Raw genomic sequence first — 23659 nt, 5'->3', positions numbered from 1 at the left:
ACAACCAATATTCAAGAATAGCCGTTAAAAAAACAAAAGAGAAAAACCAAACATAAAATATTCAAATCTCTCAAAAAAGCTTAAAATAATTGTAAACCGAAAAAAATGAAAGTGTTCACTTAGATTCCTTCTCCACTTTAGGAGTTAAAAGTATTGCACCTTCGCATGATTCACTGGTGGTCCCCATCTCTTCGATAGTCTTAGACTTCAACTTAGTGGCCGACATGCTAGCATCGCCATCTACTTCAAAAATTTCCACAAGTTTTCTCTTAAGTTTATCGCCAGAAGACGTTGACATTCATTTTGTATCGGTTGCCCCATCCTGACCATCAACATTTGAACTTGGAGTTTGATTATCTCCAATATCAGAAAGCTGTTATTAAAAAATTAAGAGCCAATACACAATCATGTTACAAATGTTTCTGTTAACTATATTTATAGTTTTGAACTATTATATTAAACAAAATATCCATACCTTAATACAAACAGAACCGGATGACTGGAATTCAGAAATAGATGCTCCCAATGTAACAGAATTAGAATCTGATTGCTGATAAGACAAAAATGGAAAATCGACATATGTTAGTTGAAATATTATAGAATTAAATTTAGTAATAAAATAATATTCAGATTATATTAATACCAAACGACCACTCTGCCTTTTCTGTAATTCTGTGATAATATTAGTGTCATCAGTAAGCTTGTTTACCATAGTCCTCGACATTGTTTCTGAAGTTGAAATCTGCCACATCGACCTTAAAAGCGAATATATTTTCTAAAAGACAATCCAATTCAGCAGGGAATCCACCACTTTCAACCTTATTCTGTATAGATGAAAACGAAACAAATATAATATTAATGATTGTTAAACTTACCATCTCTTATATAGATGACATTTATAAATAATAAACTATTTGAATAGAAAACAAACCTCATTTTGAGAATCAATCAATTCTTTTGCTGTTTTGTTAGTCAGCATTTTAGCATCTCTATCAAACAGAGTCAACGACACAACTCCAGTGGAATCCTGCACCCTTATCTTGATCTTGAACCTAAAAAAGTTTATAAATAGGTAAATATCAAGAAAAACATATACTTTTACAATGCACAAATCAAACATTTGAATTTGAATTAAATAAATACCTAGATGTAGGGATAACATCTAAAACATTGCATCTTACTATTTTGCATTCATACTCCTTTCCACCTTCACCATTATTTTCCATGAGATTACGGCTACAAGTATTACAACCAATGTAATACCATTCCGTATCTGGACAAATGGCCTTAATTGTACCAAGGATAATGATACTTTTAGGCTGCATTAAAGTACAAAATCAGTTACTAAATATTCAATTAGGATTGAAAGATAATTATGATAACATAAAGAGTGTAATAATTAACTTACAAGTATAATGGTACAAATATCACCGATGTTAAAAAAATCTGTTGCTCTCAAAAACTCATCATCAACAGATGACAGCATCTTCACCGGAATCGGTTTACGAACAGAAACATCATTGCTATTTAGCAAAGCCAACAAACTACAAAATTTAAAAATTAATGAATTTAGGAATCCGTAAAATAATATGAAATTTAAATCTTTAAATACCTGTTTTTGTATTCTTTTATTTCAAATAAAAAGTCGTTTATAAAGAAACGGCTAACATTAGATCCAAAAGAATTCGACACATACACTTTCTCTAACAAAAATAAAAATTATACAACGACACATTAGTTTAAGTTAGTGACATGCTAAAATTCAAGAAACTTCAAAACAGTGGACATAATTACCTTTACCATCAGAACTGGTATAATACTTAACCCTACCAAACTGCAGTACAATAATGGCCTGGCCTTCATCAAAATGTTCAATTACATATTTAGATAGCTCAGACGCATAATGATCCCATAGTGTGAAATATACACAATTTCCACTGAAATGGGAGAAATTTTAAATACAGTATAAAATATAAAGTATATTAATAAAATTATGTCACCAAATGTTAGGTTTAACAGTAATACCTTTAATCATATATCTCTATTGTACGCTTGTTTTTGTCCTTGACGTTTAAAACATTGCTCTTGAACACATGAACCACGTGACCAATAATATCTAATACAAAGAAAAATAAATTAAATAATTAATTAACAGATTTAATGGAAATATACCGCTAAATTATAAATCAATTTATTTGAATTAAAATTTTTTTATACCAATAATGGATTTCAAATAAACATCTTTATTGATTAGTGATTCAAATGAAATCATCTTGAAACCAAACACGCGACCACCAAACTCTTGACATGGATTGACATGTGTGTTGGTCCGAACACCAATTTGTTGAAACAGTCAATCACACGGTAGTTTGATCCATTTAGACCAACGCTAGGATTAACAATAGTCATAGTAGAGCTTTCCTTCAAGAATCTTTTGAAACGAAAGATATCATGTTTGTAAACGGTTGCTTGGATCTGATTCTCCTGTCATCAAAGAACATAATATATATGAGAATTACAATTACAAGTCAATCAATAATTAAGATATAAAAAATGTAGAATCTGTAACATATATAAAATTCATAAATATATACTTACATCTTCATCCATTAACACCATCTCGATCGAAAAATCCTCGTTCACATTTTTGTTGTCTTTGATGCTCCAAAGTCTTAGAACTCTAACCTTAAGAGTTGATGGTGATGTATTGAGAACATCGATTTCATTTAGCTTGGTAAATTTTTGAGCTTCCATTGTCCTATGAATAAAATTAAAATATAAAAGAATAGACAAAATTATTTGAAACATAAAAAAAATTATTAAAAGGGTAGGAGCTTACATTGTTGCATAAATTATAATTATGAAAAGTATGATAAAGGCTTATATGATTAGTTAGATATTATATAGTATGATGTAAAGAATATAAATTTTGTTAATCGTATTTCGTTTAGAAACTTTCTAAATAAAGTTTGAATATAATTTAAGCGGTTTATTGTAATTCCTTATTCCAAAAATAAACGATTAATTATAGTCAATATTTATAATTAGAATGTATTATTATACAATAAAAATTATTTAAATATTTAACGTAACTGAAAACAATTATTAATATAATTAAACCGGTTTATTGTAGAAGTTTTTTTCCAAAAATAAACGATTGAATATATTCAAAATGTAAATTTAGAATGTATTATTATACAATAAATATTTGATTTTATTATTTAAGGTTAATGAATCAGTTAATATATTCGAAAAATAAATTGCTTAATTTAGGAATTAAAGATAATAACAATAATACAAAAAATCATAAATTCTTTACTTAATTACTATTTTTATTGTCGATTTTAAAATTATTTTTTTGTTTTAAAAAATCACAATTATGATTTAGAAAGCTTAACAAATTTATAATCTTAACAAAATTATAAGTTTCTGTTTTTAGTTTAATCTAAAATTAAATTGGTCGGAAAAATAAATTGAACAGAAATTAGCCGGAAGTCAAAATATAAAGATTTACCGAACAAAACTATAATAACAGGTTAGCCGGAAAAAATTAATAATTGGACAAAGAAAACAATTATAAATTTAACAGAAATATATCCTGAAATTGGTCGGATATAAAATAATTAAAAGTCAATAAAAAAGCAATAAAAAAATGTCCGGAAAAATAAATTGAACGGAAATTAGCCGGAAATTAAAATATAAAGATTTGAGGAACAAAAAAATAAGAACAGGTTAGCCGGGAAATTTTAATACTTGCACAAAGAAAAAAATTATAAATTTAACTTAAATATATCCAGAAATCGGTCGGATATAAAGTACTTAAAATTCAATATAGAAAACAATAAAAAAATGTCCAAAAAAATACTTAAAGAACAAAACTATGAAAAAAGGTTAGCCGGAAGTAGTTAAGAATTGGAGAAAAAAACAATAAAAAATTGAAGGATTGATAGTTACCTTGAATATAATCATCGAAGAATCAATTACAACGATTTTGATGTCTCCAATCGGTTCGAATCCGAACGGCGGAATTAGGGCTTGTATTGTTGGTAAACACTGTAGCGGTTCGATGGTGGATCTGAACGACAGATGTAGGATTCGTATATTCATCGGGAAGATACACCGAAAATCAATGGTGGAATTGATTATAGATCTCACCGGCGGAATTAGGGTTCGTATAATCATCGGGATATTAGAGAGAGAATCAGTGGTGGAAAACAATATTTTTTGTGAAAAATAAACCGGGTTTTGTTAATTTGGGTGTTTGGAGACCAGGACACGTGTCACAATATTAGACCTTCTTAGAATGGTAACTTGATGACTGGATGCACATGTGGACAGCCTAGATGAAGGCCATGTATCCACATTGTATTACTTTAATAATATTTAAAGATTCCTTTTATAAACACACAGAAGAAAAAAAATAGCATATACATGTATTTCTTTTATCATTTGAATCCATTACCAGACTTACCAGCAATCTCACAGACTAAACGTCACACTTATGACACATTCTAAACGTTGCCTGTAAATAACACATTCTAAACGTCACACTTATGATAAAAGTGTACTTACAGCATATATAACTAGAACTGTAGAACAGAAGTGATCGTTTGGTCACAGTTGTGACTTTATTCTTTTAGTTTAACTCAAATTAAATAGTTGAAGAAACACTAATTGACCCCGGGCAGATTACGGATAATCTGGGGGTTAAATAGATGTTTCCCACGAGGGGTTATGTCCGGCAAAGATGGTTCTTCTGGTGACCTGCAAAACAGACACCGTGAGCTCGTCACTTAGAAGGGGGGGGGGGGTACCTCCTTATGACCACCCTCCGGCGTGAGAATCAGACTAGATTGCTCTTGAATATAAGTGTATATTAAGAGATTGCTAGAAAAGATAAGATGTGATCAGGTAATGTAATGTAATGTAATGTGATGTGTCCATACCATTTCAAGGTGTTGGAGTATTTATAGCCGAATGTAGGTTTCCAAGCAGGTACAGCCGGCTGAATAGTATTCCTGTTCTGCCAACTGTGGGCTATGCACGTGCCATACTGGTGGTTGGTGGGTAGGCAGCGGCTGATAGTGACCAGGCCGGCTGTGTACTATTCCTGTTCCACCAACTGCAGGCTATGCACGTCCTCCGACAGGTTGGTGAGTAGGCAGCGGCTGATAGTGACATACAGTACAAGAGCGTGCTGCTCGTCATACTGTTGTCAGTGAGCTGTCGTATATTTGGTCAGATCTTTTGTCCATACCTCGTCAGGTACAGTACAAAAGATCCTCCAGTATCGTACAGACTGGCTCATTTGTGCGGGAGTGTTCCCGGCTTTGTGCGGGAGTGTTCCGCCTTCCAACGCTTCTCATGAGGATGGGGAAAGGGCTGGCTTCCTGCTTGGTCTAGGGTTCGTTGAGAAGGGCATCCCGTCTTCCAACTTCCCTTTATATGATGTGGATACTGAAGCTGCTTATGACCAAGCAGTGAACCAGTATGCTGCCTTCCCGCATCCAGTGGTGGAGAAGGTGAACGAAGTTGCTGCTGCTGATGATGGGTTAACCATTCTCAAGACCTTCCTTGAACCGCCACAGCCAAGTGATGGTGCGGGTACAAGCGGGTTTGGAGGAAGTGGTCCGGAAGCTTGAACCTTTAGATCCCTTCCCACTGTTAGGGTAGGTTTATGTTTTTGTATAGATTTACACTCTTGTAGGCGGGTAGATACCCGGCCATTCTTGTAATACTTGAATTTTTATGGAATGTAAATCTTTTGTGCGGGTAGGACCGTCACTCTTGCTTTATAAACGTTATACGACTTGCTCATGCATATTATAGTTTAATTTGGCTCTTGTTTTGCCGCATAAACAATATATGATTCGCTTGTGCATACTTTAGTTTAACTAAGCAATTTCTTAAGTACTTTGAATAAGTTAACCTATCAACGTGGCAGATAATAGGTTAAAGTTTTGCTTCCTCTTTCGTGATTGTGCGGGTAAGACCGTCACTTGCACTTAGTAGGATGGCTAAACTTTACCTATATCTGACCTGCGTGGAGGTTTTCCTCATTTTTTCCTTGAAGATATTTTCTCAGTGTTCTGAATAAGTTAACCGATCGACGCGCGGTTGTCAATAGGTTAAAGTTCAGTTTCCTCTATCATGATTTGTGCGGTTAGGCCCGGCACTTTCATTTAGTGGGATGACCGAACTTCACCTATGACTGACCTGCGTGAAGGTTTGCCGTTTTTTGTGTTTATGCGGGTTTTGCCGCCTTCCACACGCAACGATTTCTTCACACTTATTTATGCGGTGAAAACCGGCATATCAGTGTTTTGAATAAATTAACCATTCGACGCGCGGGTGTCAATAGGTTAGTTCGGTGTCCTCTATCATGATTTGTGCGGTTAGGACCGGCACTTTCATTTAGTAGGATGATCAAACTTTACCTATGACTGACCTGCGCGAAGGTTTGCCGTTTTTTGTGTTTATGCGGGTTTTGCCGCCTTCCACACGCAACAATTTCTTCACACTTATTTATGCGGTGAAAACCGGCATATCAGTGTTTTGAATAAATTAACCGTTCGACGCGCGGTTTTCAATAGGTTAGTTCGGTGTCCTCTATCATGATTTGTGCGGTTAGGACCGGCATTTTCATTTAGTAGGATGATCAAACTTTACCTATGACTGACCTGCGTGAAAGTTTGCCGTTTTTTGTGTTTATGCGGGTTTTGCCGCCTTCAACACGCAACGACTTGTTTTCCCACTTATGTATGGGGTGAAGACCGGCATATCAGTGTGGAAAGTTCATTAAGTATAAATGTAAGACCATCAGCGTCAATGTGATAAGGAGAATCATTTCCATTAGAAGTGGCTATGGGCCTTTTCTTTTACAAGTTTGGAATTGATCTACATGCAGACTGTGTAATTGAGCTCCCTTCCATGTTCTTGGGAGTGTCATCGAGCCTTTCGAGCCGATATGCACTTGGTTCGGAATCTCGTTGTTTACGCCGTATGTAGTCTCCGACATTGAAGCTGCAGTTTTATTCGTGTTTTCCCCAACTGGGGTTCTACACGCATTAGCCTGCTCAGCGTTCATTACGCCACGAGGTGCGTGAGCGTCCCATCTCTGACAAATGCTTCGACGATGTCCTTCGAGTCTACGCATTCCTCGGTGTTGTGGCCTCTTGTCCTGTGGAAGTCACAGAATTTGCTCTGATCAGCGTTGTGACGCTCTCGGATTATTGGAGCCTTTGGCCATGGGAGTCTCTCGGTGTCGAATATCTCGGTGACGCTTTTGGTGAGTGGCGTCCATCTGGAGTTCCGGTTTGACGACGGCATGTTATCCTTTCCGCCTAACCGAGGGTGCGAGCCGGATGAGGTGTCAAAGTTTACCCTTGACTGCCAAATGCCTAGCTTCCTCTTTTTGTTTAATCGGGCGGTAAGGACATTGTTTTCTCTTGTTTTCTGGGTGTAGAGGTTTGTGCTCTGGGGAAGATCTCTACCCTGTTGCTTTTCCGTTTCCGCGAAGCGTTTAGCTGCCGTCATGATGGCATCCCATGTGGATGGCATGCCATCTTTACCCGTTAAGGTGCGGATGAGCTCTGGGACTTTTGTGCCCTGGATGAAAGCAGCGCGAACAAGAACTTCGCTAATATTACCCAGACTTAGCTTCTTTGAGTTGAAGCGAGTGATGAAGTCTAGCAAAGATTCATCTTCCTCTCGGATGCAGTTGAGGATTGTCCATTGCTCTTCAGTGTACTTTCTTTGTTGACTGAAGTGTTGGCTGAACTTCTGTTGGAAGTCTGCCCAATCGTAGATGTGGTGGACCGGTAGACGGTCGAACCACGCTCTGGCTGCTCCAACCAACGTCATCTGGAACATATAACACCACGTGGGTTCCGTCCAGTTGCTGACGGTTGCCCCCGCTATGAATCTGTTCAAATGATCGTCTGGGTCGGATATACCATCATAGGTGCCGATGTTAGACATCTGTTTGGCACTTCTTGTGGCGATTGCTTCCGCAATGTCCCTCGCAAACTTGGAGGTTCCCGCATTTGCAGCGGTTGGTCTGAAGGTTTTAGAGAAGTCACGTGGGTTTCCACCCACGTTTTTTGGTTTGAAGGTTTCTCCAAAATTCCTTCTTGGTTGGAAGTCCGTTTCCTTACGCTTCCCTTTCGCCTTATGGCGAGGGTTTACGTCGGTGTCGGATTCCTCCGAATCATCGTCCAAATACTCGCACTCATTGCTCATGTTGAGCTGTTGTCGAGTGCTTCCGAATTCGTCAGCCTGTTGGAGTGAACGTAAGCGTTCATCCAACTCAGCTTGTAATTCCCTTTGACGTTTTTCCGCCCACGCTTTAACTTGTTCGAGTGTTTGGCGGGGGAGCCTCGTCTGTTGTCTCTCAAACTGGGTATTGGTGAATCCCAGTGAAGGATTGTTTACTGCACTTGCCCCCACTCGGGTAACCGGGGTAGTGTTCGTAAAATTTACTGCACTTGCCCCGGCTTACCGGGGTAGTGTTCGTAAAATGTGTGTATTCGCCGGTGTTCCCCCCCAGTAGCTGGGGTTGTGGTTACCGGGGTTTCTTGGTTACTCCCTGGCCTGGGGACCGGAGTAACGTTAACCATCTTTTCGGAGGTTTGAAAAAACTGAATGAATTAGTTCTATCTATTATGCACGGATGGCGCCAATGAAGAAACACTAATTGACCCCGGGCAGATTACGGATAATCTGGGGGTTAAATAGATGTTTCCCTCGAGGGGTTATGTCCGGCAAAGATGGTTCTTCTGGTGACCTGCAAAACAGACACCGTGAGCTCGTCACTTAGAAGGGGGGGGGTACCTCCTTGTGAACACCCTCCGGCGTGAGAATCAGACTAGATTGCTCTTGAATATAAGTGTATATTAAGAGATTGTTAGAAAAGATAAGATGTGATCAGGTAATGTAATGTAATGTGATGTGTCCATACCATTTCAAGGTGTTGGAGTATTTATAGCCGAAGGTAGGTTTCCAAGCAGGTACAGCCGCCTGAATAGTATTCCTGTTCTGCCAACTGTGGGCTATGCACGTGCCATGCTGGTGGTTGGTGGGTAGGCAGCGGCTGATAGTGACCAGACCGGCTGTGTACTATTCCTGTTCCACCAACTGCAGGCTATGCACGTCCTCCGACAGGTTGGTGAGTAGGCAGCGGCTGATAGTGACATACAATACAAGAGCGTGCTGCTCGTCATACTGTTGTCAGTGAGCTGTCGTATCTTTGGTCAGATCTTTTGTTCATACCTCGTCAGGTACAGTACAAAAGATCCTCCAGTATCGTACGGACTGGCTCATTTGTGCGGGAGTGTTCCCGGCTTTGTGCGGGAGTGTTCCCGGCTTGCTCACTCCTTCTTCAGGTGACATTACTGAATTATTTAAGAGTTAAGTGCCTTGTGCGTGTAGCCTTGCTGCGCGGGTAGCCTTCCCTGATGGCTAGTATCCTTTGCTTCGGGAACAGGCGGAGTACGTCGACCATTGGGAGGCTTTTCCTGCGGGAACTGCTTGCGTACTGCGCGTAAGGACGTCACGTCTCTGAGCATGGTGGGTCCTGCGGATCCAGTTGGTTTCCGCGCAGACGTCTCTTCAAGGTGAGTCTTGCGAGTTTAGCCTTTGCGCAGACGTCCCTGTTGAAGGTGAGTCTTGCGGGTTCAACTGCGCAGACGTCCCTCTTTGAGGTGAGTCTTGCGGGTCCAACTGGGCTCTGCTGGGACCTACCTCTTCAATAGTTCAGGTTAATTCTTCATGAATCATGATAAGTTATAATTATAATAATAATCAAAATATAGAAAAAACCAAATCTGTTAATAAGAAATATTCTTTTAAGGAATAAAGTGTTAATAAAGAAAACATAACGAAGGTGCACATGCAACATGTTTAATGACACGTACAGGTACTGGTTTTGAAAATGTTAGTGTGTCCTATCTTCTGGATAAGTCTGCCACCAACCATCGCACTTGTTCACATCTGATGCAAAAGTTGTGTTTTGCTAGGATGAATAAGAGTAACAAAAAAAGCACATGAAAAAGGTGAAAATCACATTAGACAGACTGAAACCGCAAACAAAGAGATCACAAATGGCACTTATCAGTTCGGGTGATTTTTTCTTAAAAGTCGGTTTTATCTGGATCCGGTTTTGACTTTCGTTGATTAAATCCGAATGGGTTAGTCTAGCAAAAAAATCAGTTGGTGCAACTACGCTTATCATTATTCAAGCTGGTTATGCATAAAATAAGTATAATAAAACACTTAAAGGATTACTGTTCCAACATAATCGTATTTTAAACCTAAGATCAAATCTGAATAGGTTAGTTTCGATTGGTATCGATTTGATTCGCTATGGTGTCGGTGTGGTGCTGCCACTCTGTATAACAACCGAAGAAAAAACCAAAGAAATATAGTTGTGATATCGACAAAAGAATATCGATGTGGGTTTCATATCAATCGAAGACCACGTAAAAGAATAGAGCAGTTATATGCCCAAAAGGGTGCAGACAAATGTTTTACTTAAGTCAAAAACAATAAAAACAAATACCATTATCGATGACGGTATAAGTTCAGTTTGTCATAAAATTTATACCAGAACATTGAGAGAAAAATATTAAACACAAAGATTCTGAGTTCGAATTCCATAAAGTAAATTAGAAAAATTTGCCTTTAACAAAAAAGAATTTGGAGGGTTGCCTCATTTTCTCGGGATGGAAGTAATTCGGGTTTTGCAATATCACAAATGATGCTTGCATAACCGTATTATCAACTTGGTCTCACTCATTTAGTTTTGACATATTCAATCTACGACTTGCATTTTCTTGTATCTAACAGAGACCGGATTTTTACGAGTTGGGTTTTTGTTTTGTAAGATCATGCTTCACTTATTGCATCCATTTTTTTGCTTTATTTGCAATTCAAATACTTTGAATTTTCTATATTAATTATAGTTTGAGCTTAAGAGCAACCTCGTGATCTTTTTAGAAAAAGACTAGATGTAAAGGACGATTAAAAAATCTAAATTCTTCTTAAACTTTTCATATCACTAATACATGTAACCATTGTTTATATTAGTTACTACAATGTTCATTTCTGAAAAGTAAGTTTTTCTAATTTTTTGTTTGACTGGGTTGTCTTGTCCAAAACACTACTTACGGCTTATCAAATCGATAATATAAAGAAAATAAATGATATAATATTTAACGAGTAGGAAACCAACCACTACACATATCAACTTTTCTAACGATTTTAATATGATATTAAAGTTTATTACAGTAATAAATAAACATTTTACGTTTCATCGTAACACCATGTTCAACTCAACGCTTATTATGCATATGTATGTGAGGTCAGCGCCGAAACTTGAGCTAAATCATCAAAAATTCGAAATGACCGAAATCACAGACTCAAAAATTTCATGTTGGCGATAAGGTTTGGGTCTAGTCCTAGTGTTTCAATTGTTAAGAAAGTTTTCATTTCTTTCCAATACTACCTTTGTTAACCGTGATGTCGTCTCCGAGTTGTCAAGTGACCAAGGCAAATATAAAATGGGTATTGTATAGTTTGTTTCCAAAGAGAGAGGATAATTCAATAATTTTGTTTATATTTCAACATTTTGGATAACTTTTAAACCCTTATATAAACTCAATCCCTCATATAAACAGAAGTTTTTTAATATATAAATATATATAACTTTTCTTTTAAAAAAATGTACCAAATGAAGGTCAAACCAGAAATTTTAGGTGGAGGGTTCGAATTAATTTCTATTTTTACTTTTTTTTTGAACGACCAACTAAGTAACGCCGGGTACTCCAAACACGGTTTTCATTGGCTAATGGTAGCCCGAGCCAGTCACGAGTCCGGACGAACGGACCCCATATCGGTCCACCTATTGGGATTGCCTAGATTAAAACCCGATCCCCACGCCTGCCAAATAGCAAGACAACGAGGAGCTGGTAAAACAAGGTGAGATCAGGACTCGAACTCTGGCAAGCTAGGGTCTTTCCTCATATCTCCCATATAAATTGGTGATAGTGAGGTTTGAACCCCTACCTCTCACTAGTAAAATAAGTACTCTATCATTGAGTCACATCCAATTTATCATCATTTTTTACATTCACAATCCAATACAAGCTTACTATTTTTCTAACAACCAATGTATTAAGAACACAAAAACAATTAAAAATTTAGAAGTAAACTAAATAAAAGTATGAACAACTATGTTAAAGATATACTGAAATTGAAATCTTAAACTTTTATAACAAAGCCAATCCTATTAAAAACGAAGCTTTTGGACCTAAGAGCTGAAGAAGTTCCGTGTACGACAGGTTGAACCATACTCAAAAAATTCACAGCCTCTGGAGCCAGAAAACCAAATGTATCAAAAGCAAATGGGAGAAAGACATGTTGATTATCTAAACAAGCTTTCTCGTGTTTAACAACTTTGCCCGTTTCATTGCACCAGTGTTTTCCTCTCTCTTCCGCATTAAATTCATCGCATTCATTGCGATGAGTATATAAAGGGAGGAGAGGTTGCATCTCAACTCACAGTTTCACCTCTCTTCTTCTTCTAAGCGATTTCCGGCGAATACTCTAACTTTTCTGTCGAGCATTCTCCTGAAATCTTTCTTCTTTACATCCAAAACATTTCTTCTCATGATCCTGAGGTTACTGTCGAGGAGTCCGATGTATACCTCGAGAATCCGTCGTCCACGTCGGACAAGGATGACAAGAGTACTGCTGGCGAGTGCCAGTGTGCTCTTCCGGTCGACCTCTATCAGTACGTCGTCAGGAAGTTCATGCTCGAGCCTTTCGAGCCTGAGTTTCCTGCACCTCATCAGACGGTGTACGATGCCCCCAAGGGCAAGATAGGGGTGTACGCTGCATTCTTCGTCTATGGGAATCTCAGGTTCCCATTGACGAAGTTCGTATACCGTGTTCTGGAGAGACACGGTGTGCATCTTACTGAGGTACACCCAATGGCGATCGCCAAGATCCGCCATTTCGAGTGGGTGTGTCTCATTCTGGGTGTGGAGCCCCATGTTGACCGCCTGATGACCTTTTATTCCTGGAGGTGCATCCATGGGTGGTATACCTTGGTAAATCGGATCAAGGGTTTGAAGATCTGCGCTACCGAGCGCAGTCTTCGATCTTGGAAGCGGGAGTTCTTCTATATCTCCGCTCGCGTCGTCCCCATAGCGATGACGTTCAAGAACGGGAGAGCTCTCCCGAACCTTCACGCCTCCAACTACCAGGAGGCGGAATGGTTCTCCAAGGTTTCCCGTATCCAGTCTCCGGTTTACCGCTTTGCGGAGTCCGGGATGGTGATGCTCGGGATGAGCCGGGTGTGGAAGGAGGCGTCACAGATTCCCATCGTCCTCGAATACGGTTTGAACTCTGTCCCTTACGGTATGCTTCATATTATCCGTTAATTTAGGGTTTTTATTCTAACCGTTTTTTCTTTTTGTTTTCAGAGGGAAACGACTTGCAGTCTCTCCTGCAGCCGCGGGAGAGTGATGGTCCCGCTCGGATGGGTACTCGTGCTCTAGATGAGAACGAGTTGCCCATCCTTGAGCAAACGGCGGATCGGTTCGTGGAGGTCTACCCGCCAGGCCACGAGATCCTGAGCGCCAGGCGGCCAGGTAAAGAACTTTTTGACCCTCGCCCTCTCAATGCTCAAACCTCTGCGGGAATTCCTCTAATTTTGTCATCTTCTGATGAGGAATCCGCAGATGGTCCTTTCTTGGCGAGGAAGAAGAAGGCTGCCGGCGGGAAGGGCAAGGCGAAGGTTGCCTCCACTGCCGATCAGGGGAATCGGTCAGAGTCGGAGACCGAGAGTGAAGAGGTGGCGGGGAACCCTGGTGATGATGAGACCACTGTTCCGGAGGTTGAGACAGTTGTCACCTCCGGGCAGCCTAGTACAACGACGGTGACCGGCGTGAAGAGGCCGGCTCCATCGGGTTCGTCCCCGCCTATTCGCACCTTCAAGCTCAAGAGGACTCGTAAGTGTAAACTTTAACTTTAACTTCATATCTTTCCGCCATTATATTTAAATATGTTGTCTTCATGCAGGCGTGGATGCAACCGCATTCCAGGGTAGAGCGGGGATGAGCACTTCTGGACCCATGACGGTAGGTTTGGTCAACCTACCAGAGGCGATGACCCAGGAGGCCGCGCCGGCTTCACGTGTTGGTTCAGTTGCTCACTCGGTTGAGGAAACTGTTCCAACTGTGACGTCGTCTCCGCCGGCTGTCAGTGCCATATTCACTGATTCTTTCACCGAGCCGGCGGTGAGTTTTTCTGTGGTCTCTTCCGCAGCAACGACCGCGGTTGTGAGTTCACCTCCGATGAGTTCACCTCCGTTGGTCTCTACCACGGCGGCCTCCGCCATGCCTCCTCCGGCCCCGGCGACTACGGCCGGTCCTTCAGGTATGTCCGGGGTTGCGGCGTCTAGCCAATCTCTGCCTCCTTCCCATCTTCCTGACCTCTTGGATGGATATCCGTTAGGTTCGGGTGATGGGTTTGGCGGCTACAGGCCTGTCGTCGACCCTACAGGTGCGTAGGGTTATTTTGGCCTATTATGTTTTTTTTATCATCTTTTCCTAACTGCTTTTTGTTTTTGCAGTGTCGGATTCGAATGAGGTGTTTGTTCCGCGATGGAACATCCGCCGGGGAACCACCCTTCGGACGGCTGTGGACTGCGTCGAGTGGGCGCGCCACGCCGCCCCCAGTGCTTCACTGGGAGAAGCTATGTCAAGCTACCAGGAGTGTAGGCTGACAAACGAGCTTCGAATTCTCCTTGCCCGGATGCAGTCGCGCGTCGAGCTGCTTTGTCGTGAAAACGACAAGTTAAAAGAAGCTCGTATCCAAGAAGTAGCTCAAGCGCGGGCTGTCCGGGAGGAGAACAGGAGGCTCTCCGCCGTTGCTGCGGAGAAGGAGAAGGCCTTCAAGGCCCTTGAGGTTGAAGTTCAGGCCCGTCTCGAAGCCCGTTCCAAGACTGCCCAAGCTGTTAACGAACAGCTTCGGTTAGCTAAGGAAACCCCTCGGAACGCAACTGAGAGGGCCACCAGGGCTGAAGCTGTTGCTGAGCCTCTACGCACCAAGAATGAGGAGCTCAAAGCCAAATTAGAGAGGCTCCAGCAGGCTCATGACGCCTTGGCCATGGAAGACGCCAAGAAGCTTCAAGAAATCTTGGACCAGAGGGGTATGCTTGACCATACTAAGCGTAAGCTAAAGGGCGTTGAAGAGGCTCCTAAGGAAGTGTTGCTTGCCAACCTTAACAAAAGTGAAGCCGAACGCGCCCGTAACCAAGCTCAAGCTGCCCTCCAGGAGGCTCTGGTTACCATGGAATGGCTTCTACGAGAAGCGTTGTTGCAAGTAAGCTTAGCTTCATAATGTCTTCACGCTTTTCTTTATACTTAGAAAAGGTTTTGATACTTGTATTTTTGTTTTGTAGGTTGTGCATCGGGTCTTCACGGACACATCATATGACGATGCCATGAGCGCAGCCCTCAACGCTTCTCATGAGGATGGGGAAAGGGCTGGCTTCCTGCTTGGTCTAGGGTTCGTTGAGAAGGGCATCCCGCCTTCCAACTTCCCTTTATATGATGTGGATACTGAAGCTGCTTATGACCAAGCAGTGAACCAGTATGCTGCTTTCCCGCATCCAGTGGTGAAGAAGGTGAACGAAGTTGCTGCTGCTGATGATGGGTTAACCATTCTCAAGACCTTCCTTGAACCGCCACAGCCAAGTGATGGTGCGGGTACAAGCGGGTTTGGAGGAAGTGGTCCTGAAGCTTGAACCTTTAGATCCCTTCCCACTGTTAGGGTAGGTTTATGTTTTTGTATAGATTTACACTCTTGTAGGCGGGTAGATACCCGGCCATTCTTGTAATACTTGAATTTTTATGGAATGTAAATCTTTTGTGCGGGTAGGACCGTCACTCTTTGTCACACCCTCAAAATCCACTAACGGAGTTTTACCGTCAGAGGGTGTGAACTGGCAGGATCGGAATCATTAGTTATAACCAAACCAAAGAAAACGTTTAAATGAAAAATAAGTGCGGAAGCGTAAAACCTTAATTCAAAAGTTGCGTCACGCAGGACGACTTAAAACCAAATGTAAATGTTAAAATTAAGTTTGCAGAGTAAGATGTTTAACAATTAATGCATGCTCCTAAACCGCGCGCCCGCCTCGGCTACCTGAGAATAACATACTAAAAGGGGTCAACACGAGGTTGGTGAGTTCACAAGTTATATAAGATAAATCGTTTAGCGTTTGAGTTCAGCGTTTTCGTTAAGTGTTTTGCGTAACCACGTTACGGCGTTTAAAAGTTTTGCGTAACCACGTTACGGCGTTTAAATGTTTTGCGTAACCACGTTACGGCGTTTAAGTGTGTAACCACGTTACAGCGTTTAAGTGTTACCAGATAATGTTATGTCAAATTATATATCGATAGGTAGCTAATCTATACAACAAGTATTACTAAGTGGTTCGAGACCGAAGCTGACTGTTTATCAAGTGCCCGTCACCAGGTCAACCCAGACCATGGTAAGTGTTAGCCAAAATTACACCCACTCAACCTCCAGTTGAGCTTAGCGTCGGGTGGGGTTTGTCAAACCCAGTAGTACTACTCAACAGTGACTCGCTATTCCAAATATTAACCGGTTCGATGCGTGGGACTTCAAGGGTTACGTGCCGCTTAGCCTCTACAAGTGATATATATAATTTATAACAAAATCTTAAATATGTGTTTATCTCAAAAATGCGTTTATCGGAGTATGTTATCTCCCCCAAGTGAAAAACGTTTGAAAACAGTTCAAAGAGCGGGGTAAGTGAACTCACTGTTTGCGAAGAATATTCCAAATTAGATCACCGAGTGATGCGCGTCGTAGAAAACTCTCTAGCGTTCTAAAATAACAAAGAGATTTTCTAAGTATCGGAACGTTTAACGAGTCTCTAGACTCGGCACATAATACCTATGCACGTATCATGTTTCGTGTTTCGTTTGTGAACCGTGTGTGATTTAAACAAGTACAATTGTGATACGATACACGAGTGAGCAATTACTTTCGTGTCATGTATTAATAACATACTTACAAGCAATTATTCCCGTAAGGGCATTTTGGTCAACAAACAAAGACTAACTAACCATTATTCCCCATAAGGGCAATTTGGTCAATTCATGGCAATCAAACTAGCAACTATTCCCCGCAAGGGTATTTTGGTCAAAATACAACAATTATATAAAAACTATCATATTTCATGCATTCCTACACAACTCAGCAGCTAGTTTCATTGTGACAGAATTTCTACTTGAAAGATTGTACTATTTCACCGATCATATCATCTCAATTAATTCACCAAAAATCACCACTGAAACATACATGTCTTAGGTTTCCAGAACATATTTTATATTATTTTTATTCCATATAGATTTCTCATAATGATCAAAACACTACAGTAAACTCATATCAGTCAGATTCATGCACAACAGAATGTTATTTGCAATTCCCGGTAAACGAAAGATCCAATAAATGCAAGACCACTTGGGTTTGGTTCCTAACTCAGTGAGTCAACTTCCAGAAGTGGAACCAACCCAATTGGCCTCGTAGTTCATGAGATATAGAATTTACAATATAACCTAACAGCAGGTCTAACAGCTCAGCTTTGCATCACGTTTTTGTAAAATCATAAAAGTATACTTCCACTTATCCAAAAATTACGAATTTATACTTTATAGAAACTAGACTCAACCTAGTTTACTGCAGTACCCACAATCTCAATCAATTTTCACGTTTACACTTCGTTACAGTCAGTTAAACATCGTATATATATTCTGTCCAGAATCTGTTCACATCAAAACTCAACATCATAACAATCTATGAACTATCATGCATCCATATAACCCTCTAGACACCATAACTACTATCCATGCATATAAATCACACCATACATACAAGATTAGGGTTTGTGTTTTAATTCAAATCAAGAACAACAATCAATCATGTATCAATATCAATCTAGTTATCACTTTATCATCAAATCAATTCAAGAATCACATGAACAATATAACACCTAGAATCGGCCAGCTAGGGTTTGTTATTAACCCAACAAACATCAAATTCAATCAACAAGGATGTGAAGGATGATCAAATATACCTTCCTAGCACTTAGTTCTTGGATCAAAGACTTGAATTGATGGTGTATGTGGGTGTTCTTGTGGACGGCAGCCGTGGAGAAGGGAGGTGAGAGAGAGCCGATCGGAACTTGTAGGTTAGGGTTAGGATAATAATAATAGTTAGGGTTAAGTTAATAATATATTTATAGATATACAAGTTACATTCTAATCCCTCTACTTTCCAAGTGTTGTTTTTCTAGAACATTCTATCATACTTGCACAATAAGTTAACATGACCATAATATTATCACATAGCACATAATCCTAACACATAGTAATCACATAGTTCGTGTTTTGACGTTTGTCGTTTATTTATCAACTCGTTTGCGTTTCGGTGCAAATCCCGAAAGACTACTACACATGTAGTAAATGTTAAGCGTCATTTAAACCCTAGTTTAAATGTAATGAAGTATGCGTTATAGATTCAACGATCTTTAAAGTTTGAATTAACGGAGTTGAGTTAACGAGGTTAACCTGGAATTGACGATTGTCACACTCTTGCTTTATAAACGTTATACGACTTGCTCATGCATATTATAGTTTAATTTGGCTCTTGTTTTGCCGCATAAACAATATATGATTCGCTTGTGCATACTTTAGTTTAACTAAGCAATTTCTTAAGTACTTTGAATAAGTTAACCTATCAACGTGGCAGATAATAGGTTAAAGTTTTGCTTCCTCTTTCGTGATTGTGCGGGTAAGACCGTCACTTGCACTTAGTAGGATGGCTAAACTTTACCTATATCTGACCTGCGTGGAGGTTTTCCTCATTTTTTCCTTGAAGATATTTTCTCAGTGTTCTGAATAAGTTAACCGTTCGACGCTCGGTTGTCAATAGGTTAAAGTTCAGTTTCCTCTATCATGATTTGTGCGGTTAGGCCCGGCACTTTCATTTAGTGGGATGACCGAACTTCACCTATGACTGACCTGCGTGAAGGTTTGCCGTTTTTTGTGTTTATGCGGGTTTTGCCGCCTTCCACACGCAACGATTTCTTCACACTTATTTATGCGGTGAAAACCGGCATATCAGTGTTTTGAATAAATTAACCTTTCGACGCGCGGGTGTCAATAGGTTAGTTCGGTGTCCTCTATCATGATTTGTGCGGTTAGGACCGGCACTTTCATTTAGTAGGATGATCAAACTTTACCTATGACTGACCTGCTCGAAGGTTTGCCGTTTTTTGTGTTTATGCGGGTTTTGCCGCCTTCCACACGCAACAATTTCTTCACACTTATTTATGCGGTGAAAACAGGCATATCAGTGTTTTGAATAAATTAACCGTTCGACGCGCGGTTTTCAATAGGTTAGTTCGGTGTCCTCTATCATGATTTGTGCGGTTAGGACCGGCATTTTCATTTAGTAGGATGATCAAACTTTACCTATGACTGACCTGCGTGAAGGTTTGCCGTTTTTTGTGTTTATGCGGGTTTTGCCGCCTTCCACACGCAACGACTTGTTTTCCCACTTATGTATGCGGTGAAGACCGGCATATCAGTGTGGAAAGTTCATTAATTATAAATGTAAGACCATCAGCGTCAATGTTATAAGGAGAATCATTTCCATTAGAAGTGGCTATGGGCCTTTTCTTTTACAAGTTTGGAATTGATCTACATGCAGACTGTGTAATTGAGCTCCCTTCCATGTTCTTGGGAGTGTCATCGAGCCTTTCGAGCCGATATGCACTTGGTTCGGAATCTCGTTGTTTACGCCGTATGTAGTCTCCGACATTGAAGCTGCAGTTTTATTCGTGTTTTCCCCAACTGGGGTTCTACACGCATTAGCCTGCTCAGCGTTCATTACGCCACGAGGTGCGTGAGCGTCCCATCTCTGACAAATGCTTCGACGATGTCCTTCGAGTCTACGCATTCCTCGGTGTTGTGGCCTCTTGTCCTGTGGAAGTCACAGAATTTGCTCTGATCAGCGTTGTGACGCTCTCGGATTATTGGAGCCTTTGGCCATGGGAGTCTCTCGGTGTCGAATATCTCGGTGACGCTTTTGGTGAGTGGCGTCCATCTGGAGTTCCGGTTTGACGACGGCATGTTATCCTTTCCGCCTAACCGAGGGTGCGAGCCGGATGAGGTGTCAAAGTTTACCCTTGACTGCCAAATGCCTAGCTTCCTCTTTTTGTTTAATCGGGCGGTAAGGACATTGTTTTCTCTTGTTTTCTGGGTGTAGAGGTTTGTGCTCTGGGGAAGATCTCTACCCTGTTGCTTTTCCGTTTCCGCGAAGCGTTTAGCTGCCGTCATGATGGCATCCCATGTGGATGGCATGCCATCTTTACCCGTTAAGGTGCGGATGAGCTCTGGGTCTTTTGTGCCCTGGATGAAAGCAGCGCGAACAAGAACTTCGCTAATATTACCCAGACTTAGCTTCTTTGAGTTGAAGCGAGTGATGAAGTCTAGCAAAGATTCATCTTCCTCTCGGATGCAGTTGAGGATTGTCCATTGCTCTTCAGTGTACTTTCTTTGTTGACTGAAGTGTTGGCTGAACTTCTGTTGGAAGTCTGCCCAATCGTAGATGTGGTGGACCGGTAGACGGTCGAACCACGCTCTGGCTGCTCCAACCAACGTCATCTGGAACATATAACACCACGTGGGTTCCGTCCAGTTGCTGACGGTTGCCCCCGCTATGAATCTGTTCAAATGATCGTCTGGGTCGGATATACCATCATAGGTGCCGATGTTGGACATCTGTTTGGCACTTCTTGGGGCGATTGCTTCCGCAATGTCCCTTGCAAACTTGGAGGTTCCCGCATTTGCAGCGGTTGGTTTGAAGGTTTTAGAGAAGTCACGTGGGTTTCCACCCGCGTTTTTTGGTTTGAAGGTTTCTCCAAAATTCCTTCTTGGTTGGAAGTCCGTTTCCTTACGCTTCCCTTTCGCCTTATGGCGAGGGTTTACGTCGGTGTCGGATTCCTCCGAATCATCGTCCAAGTACTCGCACTCATTGCTCATGTTGAGCTGTTGTCGAGTGCTTCCGAATTCGTCAGCCTGTTGGAGTGAACGTAAGCGTTCATCCAACTCAGCTTGGAATTTCCTTTGACGTTTTTCCGCCCACGCTTTAACTTGTTCGAGTGTTTGGCGGGGGAGCCTCGTCTGTTGTCTCTCCAACTGGGTATTGGTGAATCCCAGTGAAGGATTGTTTACTGCACTTGCCCCGGCTCGGGTAACCGGGGTAGTGTTCGTAAAATTTACTGCACTTGCCCCGGCTTACCGGGGTAGTGTTCCTAAAATGTGTGTATTCTCCGGTGTTCCCCCAAGTAGCTGGGGTTGTGGTTACCGGGGTTTCTTGGTTACTCCCTGGCCTGGGGACCGGAGTAACGTTAACCATCTTTTCGGAGGTTTGAAAAAACTGAATGAATTAGTTCTAGCTTTTATGCACGGATGGCGCCAATGAAGAAACACTAATTGACCCCGGGCAGATTACGGATAATCTGGGGGTTAAATAGATGTTTCCCACGAAGGGTTATGTCCGGAAAAGATGGTTCTTCTGGTGACCTTCAAAACAGACACCGTGAGCTCGTCACTTAGAAGGGGAAGGTACCTCCTTGTGACCACCCTCCGACGTGAGAATCAGACTAGATTGCTCTTGAATATAAGTGTATATTAAGAGATTGCTAGAAAAGATAAGATGTGATCAGGTAATGTAATGTAATGTGATGTGTCCATACCATTTCAAGGTGTTGGAGTATTTATAGCCGAAGGTAGGTTTCCAAGCAGGTACAGCCGCCTGGATAGTATTCCTGTTCTGCCAACTGTGGGCTATGCACGTGCCATGCTGGTGGTTGGTGGGTAGGCAGCGGCTGATAGTGACCAGGCCGGCTGTGTACTATTCCTGTTCCACCAACTGCAGGCTATGCACGTCCTCCGACAGGTTGATGAGTAGGCAGCGGCTGATAGTGACATACAGTACAAGAGCGTGCTGCTCGTCATACTGTTGTCAGTGAGCTGTCGTATCTTTGGTCAGATCTTTTGTTCATACCTCGTCAGGTACAGTACAAAAGATCCTCCAGTATCGTACGGACTGGCTCATTTGTGCGGGAGTGTTCACGGCTTTATGCGGGAGTGTTCCCGGCTTGCTCACTCCTTCTTCAGGTGACATTACTGAATTATTTAAGAGTTAAGTGCCTTGTGCGTGTAGCCTTGCTGCGCGGGTAGCCTTCCCTGATGGCTAGTATCCGTTGCTGCGGGAACAGGCGGAGTACGTCGACCATTGGGAGGTTTTTCCTGCGGGAACAGCTTGCGTACTGCGCGTAAGGACGTCACGTCTCTGAGCATGGTGGGTCCTGCGGATCCAGTTGGTTTCCGCGCAGACGTCTCTTCAAGGTGAGTCTTGCGAGTTTAGCCTTCGCGCAGACGTCCCTGTTGAAGGTGAGTCTTGCGGGTTCAACTGCGCAGACGTCCCTCTTTGAGGTGAGTCTTGCGGGTCCAACTGGGCTCTGCTGGGACCTACCTCTTCAATAGTTCAGGTTAATTCTTCATGAATCATGATAAGTTATAATTATAATAATAATCAAAATATAGAAAAAACCAAATCTGTTAATAAGAAATATTCTTTTAAGGAATAAAGTGTTAATAAAGAAAACATCACGAAGGTGCACATGCAACATGTTTAATGACACGTACAGGTACTGGTTTTGAAAATGTTAGTGTGTCCTATCTTCTGGATAAGTCTGCCACCAACCATCGCACTTGTTCACATCTGATGCAAAAGTTGTGTTTTGCTAGGATGAATAAGAGTAACAAAAAAAGCACATGAAAAAGGTGAAAATCACATTAGACAGACTGAAACCGCAAACAAAGAGATCACAAATGGCACTTATCAGTTCGGGTGATTTTTTCTTAAAAGTCGGTTTTATCTGGATCCGGTTTTGACTTTCGTTGATTAAATCCGAATAGGTTAGTCTAGCAAAAAAATCAGTTGGTGCAACTACGCTTATCATTATTCAAGCTGGTTATGCATAAAATAAGTATAATAAAACACTTAAAGGATTACTGTTCCAACATAATCGTATTTTAAACCTAAGATCAAATCTGAATAGGTTAGTTTCGATTGGTATCGATTTGATTCGCTATGGTGTCGGTGTGGTGCTGCCACTCTGTATAACAACCGAAGAAAAAACCAAAGAAATATAGTTGTGATATCGACAAAAGAATATCGATGTGGGTTTCATATCAATCGAAGACCACGTAAAAGAATAGAGCAGTTATATGCCCAAAAGGGTGCAGACAAATGTTTTACTTAAGTCAAAAACAATAAAAACAAATACCATTATCGATGACGGTATAAGTTCAGTTTGTCATAAAATTTATACCAGAACATTGAGAGAAAAATATTAAACACAAAGATTCTGAGTTCGAATTCCATAAAGTAAATTAGAAAAATTTGCCTTTAACAAAAAAGAATTTGGAGGGTTGCCTCATTTTCTCGGGATGGAAGTAATTCGGGTTTTGCAATATCACAAATGATG

The 23659-nt window shown here is 41.0% G+C and overlaps 1 protein-coding gene across 1 annotated transcript; it reads right to left on the bottom strand.

The window, feature by feature from the left end:
- Window positions 1-298: 298 nt before the first annotated feature.
- On the bottom strand, window positions 299-2754 carry LOC143545526 (uncharacterized). The gene is made up of 12 exons (XM_077037404.1): window positions 2599-2754; window positions 2336-2484; window positions 2051-2116; window positions 1795-1937; window positions 1697-1703; window positions 1409-1544; window positions 1144-1319; window positions 932-1052; window positions 756-824; window positions 644-664; window positions 476-550; window positions 299-373 (listed from the first exon to the last, which is right to left on the bottom strand). The coding sequence occupies exons 1-12, from the start codon at window positions 2752-2754 to the stop codon at window positions 299-301; spliced, it is 1194 nt and encodes a 397-aa protein (XP_076893519.1).
- Between the last annotated feature and the right edge of the window lie 20905 nt (window positions 2755-23659).

The sequence above is a fragment of the Bidens hawaiensis genome, unplaced genomic scaffold (genome assembly GCF_021521415.1).
Source record: "Bidens hawaiensis isolate Kalapana, Puna unplaced genomic scaffold, B.hawaiensis_p1.1 tig00013980_1, whole genome shotgun sequence".
NCBI classification, from domain to species: Eukaryota; Viridiplantae; Streptophyta; class Magnoliopsida; order Asterales; family Asteraceae; genus Bidens; species Bidens hawaiensis.
The sequence above is the reverse complement of the archived record's forward strand: the minus strand, read 5'-3'. Positions and strand labels throughout refer to the sequence as shown.